This window comes from Eubalaena glacialis, chromosome 10 (genome assembly GCF_028564815.1).
Source record: "Eubalaena glacialis isolate mEubGla1 chromosome 10, mEubGla1.1.hap2.+ XY, whole genome shotgun sequence".
NCBI lineage: Eukaryota > Metazoa > Chordata > Mammalia > Artiodactyla > Balaenidae > Eubalaena > Eubalaena glacialis.
The window spans coordinates 70,116,755-70,131,284 of NC_083725.1; the positions used below are offsets into that span (position 1 = coordinate 70,116,755).

Sequence of the window (14,530 nt, forward strand, 5' to 3'; positions counted from 1 at the left end):
ACTTGCATGGACCTTCATGACTTCTTTTACAAGGGCAGCATTATATTTAAAGGTGTTCTTAACCCTCCTGCTTTGCTGTCACACACACTGAAATCTGGTTGTTGATAACTTTTTAAGTTTTGCCACAGAATTTGTTACGTAGGTGATAACTTTTTAAGTTTTGCCACAGAATTTGTTACGTAGGTGCCTTTTGCTGGTATATTCAAGGCATAGTGTGGTTTCAGATTAGAGAAAAAATTCCATTGGAGGGGGTTGGTGGTGGTGGTGGGATGAATTGGGAGATTGGGATTGACATATATACACTAACATGTATAAAATAGATAACTAATAAGAACCTGCTGTATAAAAATAAATTAATTAAATTAAAGTTTTAAAAAATTCCATTGGAAAAGCTATCAAAAATCAGTGAGCTTTTTTTTCCTCATATTTTGAGATCAGAGGTAATCTATTTAAAATTCTGGTCCTGGAGTATTTCTGTGATTGGTCAGCCATTTTCAATACTATTTTTCTGTCTCAAGCAGCTATTGTAGCAATATCCAGAATCTGGGTTTGATGAAATGTACATGAAATGGGAAATGAGTCTTTGGAAATGAGTCTTGCCTTACTTTTGCTTGTGTAATTTGGAGATATTTTACACTTTGAGACTGTGAGGTCTGAAAAACTATATGGTCTAAAGCAGTAGTTTTAACTAATCTTGGGACTTGGGGAAAGCTTTTAAGGCTGTTCACTAAGTGCCAGAAGATGTCCGCAGACCCCTCCTGTTACATGTGACAGGCACGTCTCTTTAGGAAACAAAGCCACAAAGTCTCTCTCTACAACCCCCCTGCAGAGTCCCTGAGAGCTTGCTCTCAGATTCTACAGCCTCAGGGGTAGTATTTAGGTGTCTGGTGCTAGTGGACTCCTGCTGTTAGGGATTTAAAAAAAAAAAAAAAATCACAGCAACTTCTGCAGAAGCACTCAAGTGGATCAGCCTAGTCTCTACAGTTAAGTTGGAGCATAATAAATCCAAACTTTGACCAACCTCAATCATTTCTCTCCTACAACTTTCTTCTCTTGGCCACTGTTTTATGGTGATTCCAGACGAATTCCAGGCACTGCTCAAGCTATCAGTCAATCCATGTACATAGCTCTTTGCATTTTCACAGCCTGCACCTCCATGGTAGCCCTCTGGTGTAGTTCTAATTCACGGCTTTCTCCTTTGCTTGTGCTTCCCAAATCATCATGGTTCTGTGCTTATTCATCCCACACTGACTCCCCCATCTTCCCGAGAATGGCAGGATTGTCATTTTGAAGAAATGGAGGCATCAAGAAGTTGAATAACTTACCAATAGATACATAAGCTGGAGCTAGAACCCAGGTCCTCTACTTCCAGCAGAGTACTGTGTTCACTGAACCTGATTGCCTCTTGAGGATTCCGTTTCTCCAGTTTTTGTTGTGGCTTTATTTTGTTTAGTTTTTTAAAGTAAAACTTCACCTCATGATAGTTTTACAACACTCAAATTTTTATGTTCAATACGTTTTTCAAAATCATTTCAATATTTTGATCCCCAGTTTTTGTTATGATCAGTTCACATCTGCTCTTTATCTAACCTTTTTAATTTTGTCCATGACCATCCTACATTGCAGGCTTCTCAACCAGATGAGTTGACCATTGAGGAACATGAGGTGTTAGAAGTGATTGAAGATGGAGATATGGAAGACTGGGTAAAGGTATATTCCTTTGCTCATATCGCCCCTTCTTGTGACATTTTCAGGAGTTTGTTTTGGTTCTTGTTGTACCCTGTCCAAATTGTGTGTGCAAACCTGTTTTGTCACGTGTCTTTTACTCAGGCTCGAAATAAAGTCGGCCAAGTGGGTTATGTACCAGAAAAGTACCTACAGTTTCCCACCTCGAACAGTCTGCTGAGCATGCTGCAGTCCTTGGCTGCTTTGGACAGTCGGTCACACACATCCAGCAATTCCACGGAGGCCGAACTCGTTTCAGGCAGCCTCAACGGAGATGCCAGTGGTAAAGACTGAAACAAGGCACTCTTTATTTGGTCACATTTGGCCTAAACTGTATTACCCTGGAGTCAGCCTTCAGTAGGTTAAAAAGCACAACTTTATTCCTTTTCTGTAATATGTTTATTTGGTCACGTTTATCCTGTACAGTAGAACCCTAAAGTTGATCTTCAGTGAGTACAGAATTATAGCTGTACGATGGCCTTTTAGTTGTCACTTGTGCATGGGGTGGCTGCAAAAGTAACCTGGTTGTCAGTGTTCTTACTGCATTTTTCTCTCTCTTGCTACCTAGTCTGTTTTGTGAAAGCACTTTATGACTACGAGGGCCAGACAGATGATGAATTATCTTTTCCTGAGGGAGCAATCATCCGAATCTTGAACAAAGAAAACCAGGATGACGATGGCTTCTGGGAAGGGGAATTCAATGGGCGGATTGGAGTTTTCCCGTCAGTGCTAGTGGAAGAACTTTCAGCCTCAGAAAACGGTGACACTCCATGGATGCGCGAGATTCAGGTGCACAACAGGGGGAGAAAGCTGAATTAAAAGATGTTTAAAGAAAATGACTCCCAAGGAGTCTGTTGACCCACGCAAAAGTGGGCTGTGGTCTCGGCCTCACCCTCACCACTCCAATCCTTGGTTGCCGGGTTTCTGCAAGACTGAATTTGGGAAGCAGAGACTTGTCAGTCAGGCTCTTGTGCAATGGCTGTATGCCAGCTCACTTCTCCCACATTCTGTTCTCTGAATTGGGGAGCCAAAATACTAAATTGTGTGTGACATACAAAAGAATGGTTTGGTGGAGAGAAAGAAAGAAACCAGAGAGGGAATGTATTGTCTCTGTGGTTAGTTTATGCAGTAAAAATACTAGCTTGCTCTTTTTCTCCCTCACACTGTCAGAGCCTCATTGCCCAGCCCAGGTCCTGCTAGTCCTTTTCAGAGAACTGATGAGCCTGCCAGAGCTCCATAGGCTTAGCTCATCATAGCAAACCTTGTCTTTACGGGAAACTTCTAATTCAGATCAGTCACAGCAGGCCTGGCAGGTCCAGGACCATAAGGAACATGTCTGTCCATCTTGCTTGTGTGGTATTGTGACCACCTAGCGTGACATTTACAGAACCTGGGTTAGTCAGAAACTCAGCCAATTATTTTATCTGCACTGAAAAATACAGCTTGTCCCTTTTTTTGTTCTTCACTGAATTGACTAATTTGGTATGTTTTCAATAGAACTCTAGAGAATGGTTTGACTTGGTAACTGTTTAAGATAAACTAAAATCAGTAGTATAATGAGATCTGTGGAAGGAAAAAGTTAAATGCAACACAAAACTGGGGGTTGGGGTGGTTATCCTAGGTTCATTTGCTTCTAATGAGGCTGACCAAGAAAGTTAATAATCATAACTCAGCTCCAAAGAAAAGTAATTTGCCAGGAGTAGTCAGAGAAGCCTGCTAGTCTCTCCTTCCTCAAGTGAGCACTTCGTAACCTCTCTTCCCTTTGCTGCAGATCTCTCCCTCCCCCAAGCTGCCCGGCTCCCTGCCTCCACTGCCACTGTATGACCAGCCTCCTAGTAGCCCTTACCCCAGCCCAGATAAGAGGAGCTCCCAGTACTTCCCCCGCTCTCCTTCAGCAAATGGTAAGGGTTCTCCTGGGCATGGGTCTACATACACTTTCATTCAGAAATCCACACGTTCACCTGAAGAGCAAACAGATCTGCATTAGCATTTTTATTGCTCAACAACACAAATAAATTGAGCTTCTTTGATTCCCTCCCTTAGAAAACAGCTTCCATGCCGAATCGCCAGGATTCTCACAGGCATCCAGACATACTCCTGAGACCTCATATGGGAAACTACGACCTGTAAGTCTCTTATCTGGCAGGGTTATAGAATGCGTAGTTTCTCCAAATTGAAAGTTAGAAATTAATGTATCTCCATGACCCCTGTGTTGTTACTAATTCCCTCCATGCCAGGGTGAGATGGAGTTGGGAAGTTAAAAAGAGCTCTGGAAAAGGAGCTCTATAAAAATGAACACATCTTGGAAGGTCAAGCTTACACTGGTGCTTTCCTCACTGAGCCATGGTGAGATTGCAAGGTGACAGCTATGAAAGTGTATTTAAATTATAACAAGCTCTGTGAGCATTAAGGTGGTCTAATTGTGAAACAGAAGCATTTTTTTTTCCAGCAGGCATTTAATGAGAACCTATTTTCCAGGCCTCTAATTGCCTCTTTGACAGACACTGAGATGAAATAAGATACATGCATTTTGAGGTTTGAGAGCTTCTATTCTCAAAAGAATCTATTCTTACAAATAATCACCTCTACTCACCCCTCACTCTGCTGCCAACGACTCCACCCCACCACCTCACTGTGAAACAGCTCTTCCAAGGTCATAACTTTCGCATGCTAATCTAGTGCATATTTGCAATTTTATTTTCCTAGACCCCCTTTTCAGCATTTGACACAGTTCTTTGAACCACTCACTACCTTTGGCTTTGTTCATTCAGCAGATATTGAGTGCCTTGTTAAGGACTTGGTTCTTGATCCTAAATGTTTAGGAAGCTATTGTAAGATTGTAAGCAGGACAGTGATATGACCAGTTGTGCATTTTTAAAACACTACTATGGCAGCTAAGTGGAGGATGAATGGAAGGTGACAGAACGGACACAGGGAGCGAGCCGTTAGAAGGCTGGAGCAGTGGTCCAAGCAAGAGGGGACAGTAGCGTGGACTAGCGGGTAAGAGCGGGAATGGAGAGAAGTGGACCTATTTGTTCTACCACACTTTCCTGGTCTGCTTTCTACTTCCTGGCCCTTCCTTTTTGTTACTGAGTCCACACTCACTCTTCTTGCCGCACGACAGGCCAATAAATCAGGAGACGAGGTATTGAGGCGAAGAATAACGACTTTATTTGGAAAGCCGGCAGACCAAGAAGATGGCAGACTAGGGTCCCCAAAAAAACATCTTATGGGGTCTGGATGCCTGTTTCTTTTATAGAACAGAGAGGGGGGAGGAGGTGAGGAAGTAAAGTTAAAAGGCCATTAGTTTTGCCTGCTTGGCCAGCATGGGGAGGGGATGTGTTAATTTCTTCTTTTCTGCAGCCATTCTCAGGTGGGCAGGGGCAGATTGTCTCCTTGTGAGCTGAACAAAGGCACTTTAGTTTAACATTCAGGCAGAGGGGCAGGGTTCCCTGAGTCAGGCCACTGTGTATGATTATAATAACAAAAGCAACAAAAAGCAAAGGTTAAAGTCAAAGAAACAGATCCAACACAGAGTCAGAATTGGCTCTTCCCTGTTACATTTTCATTGACCTTTGCGGGCTTCTCTGCCTCTATCCATCTCTGTTGATGCTTCTCAGGGTTCTTTCCACGGGCTGCTTCTTTTAAAGTCATTAAAGTCACTCTCTGAGTAATCTCATCTACTCCCAAGGCTTTGATATCCATTTATTTACTGACAACTCCCAGATTTATAACTGCCAATCCAGTCTCTTCCCTGAGCTTCAGACTTGTGGAAATCTCAGTGTATATGTACCAAAACCCCCAAAACTCAGCAAAACGTGAGTTAATTATCTTCCCTCCCAGACATACTCCCTCTCCCATATTTCCTGTCCTGGTGAGTGGTACCCCCATCCTGCCAGTGCTCTGCCATCACTCGTTGACACCTCCCTGACCCGGCCTTCCACAAAGAGTCATCACAAGTCCTGCCAGGTTTACCTTGGAGACAGCTGTCAAGTTTTTCCACCCTTTGCTCCCCCACTGCCGGTACCCTAGTGCAGGCCAACATCAGCTTTCTTTCAGACCACCACAGGAGTCTCCAAAACTGTCACCTGTATTCTCGCCCACCACCACTGTTTTCTTCAAACTTTTACCTGAGTCATCTTTTCACACATCTGATACTGCTGTTTAAAATCCACCAAAGATTCCTCTTTGCCTACAGAATAAAGCTCAGATTTTTAAATATGGCTTAATGAGGCCCTTCATGACTTACCCCCAGCTTATCTCTCTAGTCTTATCTCTTGCAACTCTCCTTCCAAGACATGTTGAAAGGTTTTCAGTTCTCCAAGCATTGCTCTCTCGCTTTCAACTCTAGGCCTTTGCTTTGGACAAGGCTTTTAGGGCTACAAAGACTCTTGTGCCCATGAGGATTTCAGCCTAGGCAAGAACCTGAATCATGAGTTTCACATTTCATCCAGAACAGTAGGTCCTTCTCAGTGTAAGAAGTTGTGAAAATTAAGTTGAAAGCACATTCTTAGAGTATTTCTGAGAGCCCTGGGGTGCCCATGTCCTTGGATAAATGACTAGTTGGGGTTTGGGTGCTTCAGGCACTGAATCGGGAAGCTGACTGACAATCCATGTGATGGTTTCCTGCTCAGGTCCGGGCAGCTCCCCCTCCACCTACGCAGAACCACCGAAGGCCAGCAGAGAAGATCGAGGATGTGGAAATCACACTGGTGTGATGATGGGTTTGCCCGTCCGTTACTGCTACAATCAAGGCCAGGCTTAGAGTTTGGCCAGTCTTGTTTTTTAGGCACCTTTGCATGATGATGACTCGAACAGAGCAAATACAAGGAGGATTATATGTGACTGGGTGGCCTGGTAGACTCCTCCCATGTTTTGAATATTTTGTGCCTTTTTTTGTTGTCATTTTCTATGTCATCTCTCCTACCACAGCACAAATCCTAGAGGGCCCTAGAAGCACAGAGGGGGACAGCCCTCTTGCCTAACAGTGGCCCGTTTTTGTATGAGACTCAAGACCAGGCCTCTATCAGGGCACAGTCACAGAGATACTGATCATGTGCACTCGTACAGTATATTACTGTGGCCACAAGGATGTGGCAAAGATTCTCATCTTTCTTCAAGTGGCTTTTGCTCATCTGATTGAGTTTAATCAGATCATGTTGGCTACATAAGGAAGCAGAAGGAGGGATTTCAGGAGAGGCTGGCTCCTCCCCACAGTTAGTCCCCAAATTGAGAAACTGAAACCGTATTGGAAAAAAATGGACTGCCCTGAGTTTAGCACCAATTGCATTAATGCACATCTCTTCCACAACTAACAGATTTAAAACAATAACAGTGTCCTTTGTATTAATATTTATGCCATTCATTTAGTCTTAGTGGAGCTAACATGGAGGGGCTGAACTAGTAGCCGAATCTCGTCCCATCACATAGACTAATAGAAAGGAGGCTGTGGCGAAAGCAGAAATGGAGCTTCCAGATCTGAAATGAGCCAATTTAATGCTCTTTTTATATTTGGGTATTTTTCATTTTAATTTTTGCAGCGTATACTATTCTGACCAGTATCCTTAGAATCTGAATGTCTAGATAAACTGGGGACACATACTTGCCTTGTCGAGCTCCTCTACTAGGGAGGCCTCTAGCATTATTTTATTCCCAAGCCAGTCCACTGGCCCAGGCAGCCACCCACCACATAAAATGCAGCTTCCCAGGTCCAACTGACCTGACATTTCCTTGGGAGGAAGAACCTGTGGCTCATGGAAACCAGCTTCCTGTGAAGGACTAAAGGATTCCACAGGTGCAAATTGACAAGTTCTCCATGTCACAGGGAGAGCCAGGAGTAGCCTTCTCTGCAGGCTAACAAACCCATAGCAGCAGGCGTCCCAGAGTAGGCCTCTGGCGGCCCTCCACCTCCTATGGAAGATAGGGAGTGCATTACTTAGGGACTAAGGGATATTTGCCAGTGGCTTTTTTTTTTTTTTTAAGAAATCAAATTTGCAGAATTTAATTCGAAAGTTGTCTTATGCTTTGAAAACGCCATCCCTCCTAAGAATCTAAAAACTTGAAATGCTCGCCAAATGTCCCCATGGGATTTTTGACCAAAAGTAAGGTCAGAGCTGAAGAAATTTTCAGTTAGTCCTTTGATCACTTCAATGACAGTACCCAGTGATGAATCTTCTCCATGATTTGAGGATTTTTGTTTTTGTTTTTTGCTTCTTAACCTGTTGATCTATTTGAGGTCTTTTTGTGTTTATCAAACTTATTCTTAAGTTTAAAAAAGAAATGAAAAGGGTGGGGTTTTTTTTTAAGATTTTAAAGTTTGTTGACAAGTTAAAAATCTTCAAAGCACTTTAGAAATCTTCAAAGTGCTGAAATCAGGCAGTTCTTGCCACCCAGTCTTGTATTCTCTCTTTAGCTAGGAAAATTGTCCTTGAATCTGGGTTTTCCACATTCTCAGAGGATTATTTGAAATCTTTTGTTATATTTTAAAATATTTTTTGGAAGAGCTGCTAATTTTATTTTAAAAAAACAAAGTTGTAAAAATATGCCTCCTTTTTAAAAAGAACCCCTCCCTCCAGGACATGTAATCCAGTGTCACAGTGCACACGGCTGGGCTCAGAGGAAGCACCTCTGTGCAGATGTGCTTTCTTTACAGTGGCTGTAAAAACTTTGTATTTATTATGTATAAAATGTTGAATAATAAAAAAATGGAATTAAGTTTTCTAAGTTTTACTTATAAAAAGATTTGGGTAAGCAGGCTTTTCCAAATACCTAGTGCTTCTTATCAAGACACTTCTAGGCCCTCCTTTAAACCCTACAACAGATACAGAGAGGGGGAAGTAAATTAATCCATCCATGGGACAAACAGTCCCGCATGCCACCCACCTGCCAGGTGTAATACCCTGAATGCTAGAGATAGAAATAAATAAGTTGTGGTCTTGGCTCTCAAGGTTCTTTCCCAGTGGAGAAAAAAGGTATACACATGACGACAGTACTGTGTGAGGTGCTGGAAGGGAGAGGCAGAGAGTGCACTGAGGGAGCTGAGGAGGGAGCTCTGATTCTGCAGCTGGAAGGGCGAGAGGAGGGCCACTGAGTCCCCTCAGAGGATGTGACTGCTGGCTTCTAGGAAGTGGGCACTCTGGACTACTCTGTCCTTTCCTAAACCCCCACCCTGAGTAATGAGTCAAGGGAAGGAGATTTTACTGGTCTCGGGGGTGGCTAGAGGATTCCAGGTGAAAAGCCAAGTCCCTCTGGCTGCCAGCCGGCCCAGTGAGGACCAGAGGTCAGCCTGTTTGGGGAGGGGCCCCACAGCCCTCCTCTTCCAGAGCTGGGCATGTGCTATATGTATTCTTCCAGACGTTTTCTGTGCATAGAACTCATATGCACACACTGCCTTTTTATATGTGAGATTATACATTTAGGTTTACCTCATTCTTTTTGAAGGCTGCATTATATTCCACTGTTCGGATATATCATAATTTAAACATTCCTACAGTGATGGATGAGGAGGTTGTATCCATCCATTTGCTATTCGAAAGTTGAAATTAACACCTTTGTACATAATTCTTTAAAAATTTGTTCCAGTAAAAATATTGGGTAAATTCCTAAATACGTAATTTGAGAGTCAAAAAGGTATGTGTGTATTTAATTTTGTTAGATGTTGCCCAATTGGCCTCCAAAATGACCGTATCCATTGACACTCCCACCGACAGCGTAGAAGACAACATGGACTTTGGAGTTGGAAGGTCTGAGTTAAATCCTGCCTCCCACTTGACAGCTGTGGAACCCAGCTTCAGTGTCCCCATCGGAAACATGAGAATAATGCTGTGGATCCAAGAAGGACATGTAAAGTGTGCAGCACAGGGTGGTCACCACAAGCATTCCTCACCATCACTTCCCCCACCTTCAGCGGCCTCCCCTAAAGAACTGCTCCTTGCTATCCTTCCAGCCTCCTAGTAACACAGGGCTGTCATGAGGCCCAATGGAAAGAGTGGGTGTGAAAGTGCTTCACCATAAATGTGGTAAGGACTATCAGTGCACATTTAGTATCATTTCCATCTTTTGCCTTCCCCTGCTAATGAAAGCTGCTCACATTCAAGACTACTGTTGGCCCCAGAGGCCCTGGTCTGTGACCAGCGGACAGAATTAAGCTAATCGTCCCACCCCTGTATCATAGCTATATTGGGGCCTCCTTCATCACAGGAACTAAAGGTAAGGCAGCTGAACCAGATTCGCAGCACATCACCTAGATCCCTTTCTTCTATGACCCACCACCCCAGCCCACACCCACAGGCAGACAGAAGCAAGCGGAAGGCTATCCTCTGGCCTTAGCCCTGCCACCGCTTGATGGACGCCCTTTCCACTGGGCTGCCACAACCCCGGCTTTAAAAGAAGTAGAATGAGATGATTTCCAAGGGCTTATCCAACTCTTACGTTCTAGGTAAGTTCAGTTTCTAGATGCAGAGTGAGAACATCACACAAAAAGGTCACAATATTTGAGAACAGACTTTACTAACACAGAGACTTCTCAGGATGGCCAAAAGTTGAAAATTCAAGCCACTGGACTCTCCACTGGGACAGAGCAAACTGTCCTCTGGGTTGTGGTCACACCCGGGCTGCACTATTCACTCACTGCCCAAGGAGCCCGACCAAAGCTTTCGGTTGTGAAGCCAGTTATTTCCTAACCCTCTGAGGGGCCTTATAACAAAATCTGGCTGAATCTTTGCATTTAATGCTTGTTATGAAGCTATTTTTCATGACTAAAATACAACCACGTTACAGAAATTTTAGTTTAGAAGGGAGAGAATTGTAATTTGTCCTGAAATCCTACAACTTAACCAGTATAAGTTTCCTCCTAGACGCTCTCTCTCTGTGTTTGCTGTTACTGCTTGATCTGCCAAGGACCCCACGAATGCCAAAGAGCATCTTGTTTCTGGACCATTTTCCCCTGGTCCCACTGGCCAAAAAAACAAATGCAGCATTTCTGCCATGTCTGTGTCAGAGAGCCCTGGTCTGGGAATATTTTCCTGGAATGTTATCCTGAAACAACAGAAATGGACACACCTCTTAGGGTTCACACCTCTTCCACACTGTGTGCTAAACACCTAAGCATGCTTTTTGTCACCCACTTGCTCCTATGAGGGGCAGGGGAAGAGCCTGGTCAAGAGGCCTGTATTCAAGTCCCTGGGCTGCCTCGATTACCTGTGTCCTTAGGGTCATCCCTTCACCCTTCTGGGCTTTGCTCTTCTTATCTCTAAAGTGGGAACGAGAAGACAATACAAACTTCAATACAAACTTGGTAAGACCCAGGGGGACCAAATAAGATAATGTACAGATAAGCTGAAAGTATTTTTGACTAGTGGATGTGCATCTGTAAGAAGAAAACAACCTGTACCAGACATGTCATGTCGCATCTCACAGATGGGTCCACACCTAGTGCCACCAGGATTCCTCCAGAGAACGATGGGCCAGGACCACCTCTATTTGTTCAGTCAGCAAACTTACTGCCCCAGGCCACGTTCTGGGCATTGAGACACAAGTGACTCAGTTCCCATGCCCGTCACCAATGGGCTCACATCTGGTGGGGGTGACATGGGAACAGCAGTTTCAAGCCAAGGTGCCTCTCCCAGGACAGGGAGATGACCAAGGGGCAGTAGGAGCCCAGAGCAAGAGCCTCTGTCATTTCTCCCTCTCAAGCTTCAAGCAGGCAGAGGAGGTGGTACCCATGCCTGTACAACAGCCCCAGGGAAGAGCCCGGATCACCATTGGTGAGGCCCAGAGCCATGGAGCAGGAAGAGTCTCACAGATGGGGAAACTCTACCCACTGTGATTTGCCCAAGTTCTCTCAGGAAGATAACTGGGAGTAGAACCTAGAACCTGGCCTCCAGAAGGCCAGGCCAGCACCTCTCTGCAGAACCTAAGTCCAGTTTTTAGAAAAGAGGGAATCGGGGGCCTGGATTCTTATGCCTGCTCTGCTGTGTGACCCTGGTCCCTCTCTGGCCCTCAGTCCATATGCACAGCAAGGGTGACACTTTTGACATTAGGGAACAAACTCAGGCAGGCAACCCCTGCGTACTGAACACCTGAGGAGCAACAATTGAAAACCTGGAGAGAACCGGAAGCTCAAAGCGTTTTGTTTTTTTTTTTAAATACATCTTTGTTGGAGTATAATTGCTTCACAGTACCGTGTTAGTTTCTGTTGCACAACAAAGCGAATCAGCCATATGCATACACATGTCCCCATATCAGAGCGGTTTTAAGCACAGGGTTCTATCCCTGCCCCCTCTGCTGCCCGGGACTGCAAAGACTAGAGGTGCAGCCTTCCCAGCTGGCACCCCTCTGAGCTCTTCCCCTGCTTGGCCTTTGCCAACCCTTTTCCCCACACTTGCCTCATTCCCTGGAATGCCCACCCTGTCTCTGGCCTTCCAGACTTGCTCCTCCAGGAAGCATTCCCTCCAAGTAAGTTAAGGTGTGCATGTGCTCCCTGAAGTGAGGCAGGCATGTGCTAGCAGATCTGCCCCATGAAGAAAGGAAGGCTTAAGGGGAGTAAAGGGGTCACTGTCCCAGGAGTTGAGTCAAATAATTTCCTGAGCTCCCTTTTCTGCATTCTCTAAGCAGTCTTCACTGCAGTCCTGTGAGGTACTTGCCCCAGATGATGTAGCTGGTTTAACAGCCTCCCAGGATTCAAGTTCACCTTCCTCCTGTGGCCCTGCATGTCCCTCAGTTCAAAGGACACTAACCACCCCCCAGGCTTAGGCCTAGGCACCCAGGGCCAGAATGGAAAAAGAGAAGCAGGGAGGGATTTAGTTTAGACAGAAAGCTAGAATCACCTACCCGATGGAGGCACTGGGCACACTGCTGGAGCACGGCGGGTAATGCCCTGCAGCTCTGCCTAATTGGGTGCCCAAATTCTCTGACATTTTGTTTAAAAAAAAAAAAAAAAGTATGACAAGAGTCACAGTCCTGCTGTGCCAACTGTGATGATCTCATATCACTTACCCTCTCTGAGCCTCAATTTTCTCATCTGTGAAAGAGACACCTACATCACAAGGTGGTTGGGAGGAACAAGATACTGGATAGAAAGCACAGGGCCTGACGTACCTCAGTAACGGTGGCTACTGGAAGCTTTGGTCTTTCTGGCCGTGAATCCCAGGAGGCGGGAGAATGGCCTTGGCAGACCTAGGCAGCTGGTGACTCCTGGTGGCCGCTGGGAGCCAGGGCATGAGGGCCAGACCTTCAGCAGTCTCGGATTCAAAAGATCCTGGACTCCTAGTCTTTGACTGTTTGTTAGACTTGCTGAGTCCTCAGATAATTTAGTCACTTATGAACATTTCCTGAGGCTTTCTCTGGCTCTGAGACCTGATCCCAGGGAATACTTGGCTCCCATCCTGGCCTCTTCCAAGAGCTTCCTGACTGAGATGGAGGGGGGCAGACACAAGCGGGGGGGGGGGTGCGCATAGAGATGGAGGAGGCTCCTAGCCAGCCTGGCAGGTGAGGAGAGGCTCTCAGTGAGGGGATCCTGAAGGACAAATTTGAATTAGGAGCTGGGAGGGAAGAACATTCTGGGCAGAGAGAAAATCACACGCAAGACACATTCAGAGTAGCAACAAAGTGAAGATGCAGCTGAGGCCAGCAGGGCCACGTCCTGAGGGTAAGGAGTTTCTCTGCAGGCAGTGCAGAACTTCAAAGGGTTGGATGTATGACCACAACACCTTAGAAAGTCACTCTGGCCGTGGCAAGGAGGGGACTAGGTGGAGACAGCAGGTCGAGGACAAGGTGGCCTGCAGTGGCAGCAGGAATGGAGAGTTAGACGCAACAGCCCCACGCCTTGGTGCCCAAGAAGAAGTGGGGTGTGAGGGGAAGAGACGCTTATGACAGGGATAGATGATGCCTAGGAGGCAGCTGGGTATGTCACCCAGAGCTCAGGGGACAGCTGGGCTGAGGGCAGTGAGTGAGCTGGGATCAGCAGAGCGTAGATTTGGGTATTTAGCCAACACTTACACAGCCTTTGTCATGTGCCAGGAACTTTACAAATACTAATGCATCGAGTCCTTACAACAGTCTTTGAGGTAGATACTACTATTTTCCCATTTTACACAGGAGGAAACTAAGGCACAAAGACATTAAGTAACTTGCTCAAAATCATTCAGCTACTCAATAGTAGAGCAGAGATTCAAACCCAGACAGTCTAGCTGCAGAGTCCTGGCTCTTAGCTCTCTCCTGCCCATCCTGGAAATAGTTTCCAAAACCCTGGGACTCAGGAGAGACACTGTAAGGTAATAAAGGAGGCTGAGAGTTCTAGAGTAAAGCCTTGAATCTCAACTGAGCGGACCCCCAGATGTCAGCCCCTATCACTCAGGGACGGAAGTCCCCTTCGATGCCTGGTGACTGGCAATGGCCGTCCCGCTGACCCTCCTCCACGCCCTAGGTTGGGGAAGGAAATGGAGTGCCCAGGTTCCACCCTGTTGGGTCTGCCATGTACTCCAGATGCTTACTGTGTGGATTAAATCTGATGCTGATGTAAGCGAGGCCCAGGCCCAGCCCACGGATGTCCTCCCCGACACACAAGGCGTCTGCCTCTGGGGCAAGAACGTGGCCCCAGTCTAAAGGCAGGCCTCTTGTATCGAGTACCTGACATCACTCTGGTGTTTCAGGATCCTTTCCACAGGTCCCCTCTCGGCTGTCTCCCCTGCTCCCTCCTCAGAATTCACACGGCCCCTCCTCAGCCTCGGTCTACCCTGGGTGCCTGAAACAGAAGGGCCCAAGGACCAGGACCAGCTTAGACCGAGGGTGAAATTTCTACTGCTCA

The 14,530-nt window shown here is 45.8% G+C and overlaps 1 protein-coding gene across 3 annotated transcripts in view; it reads left to right on the top strand.

Moving 5' to 3' along the window:
* FCHSD2 (FCH and double SH3 domains 2) overlaps positions 1-8,439 on the top strand; it is a 305,717-nt gene extending 297,278 nt beyond the window's left edge. For all 3 annotated transcript variants that reach the window (XM_061201281.1, XM_061201283.1, XM_061201282.1), the window contains 6 exons: positions 1,627-1,710; positions 1,831-2,008; positions 2,294-2,514; positions 3,497-3,626; positions 3,769-3,851; positions 6,360-8,439. In XM_061201281.1, coding sequence (XP_061057264.1) covers positions 1,627-1,710; positions 1,831-2,008; positions 2,294-2,514; positions 3,497-3,626; positions 3,769-3,851; positions 6,360-6,443 — 780 coding nt within the window. In that variant the 3' untranslated portion in view covers positions 6,444-8,439. The remainder of the gene's footprint in view (positions 1-1,626; positions 1,711-1,830; positions 2,009-2,293; positions 2,515-3,496; positions 3,627-3,768; positions 3,852-6,359) is intronic.
* Positions 8,440-14,530: the final 6,091 nt, after the last annotated feature.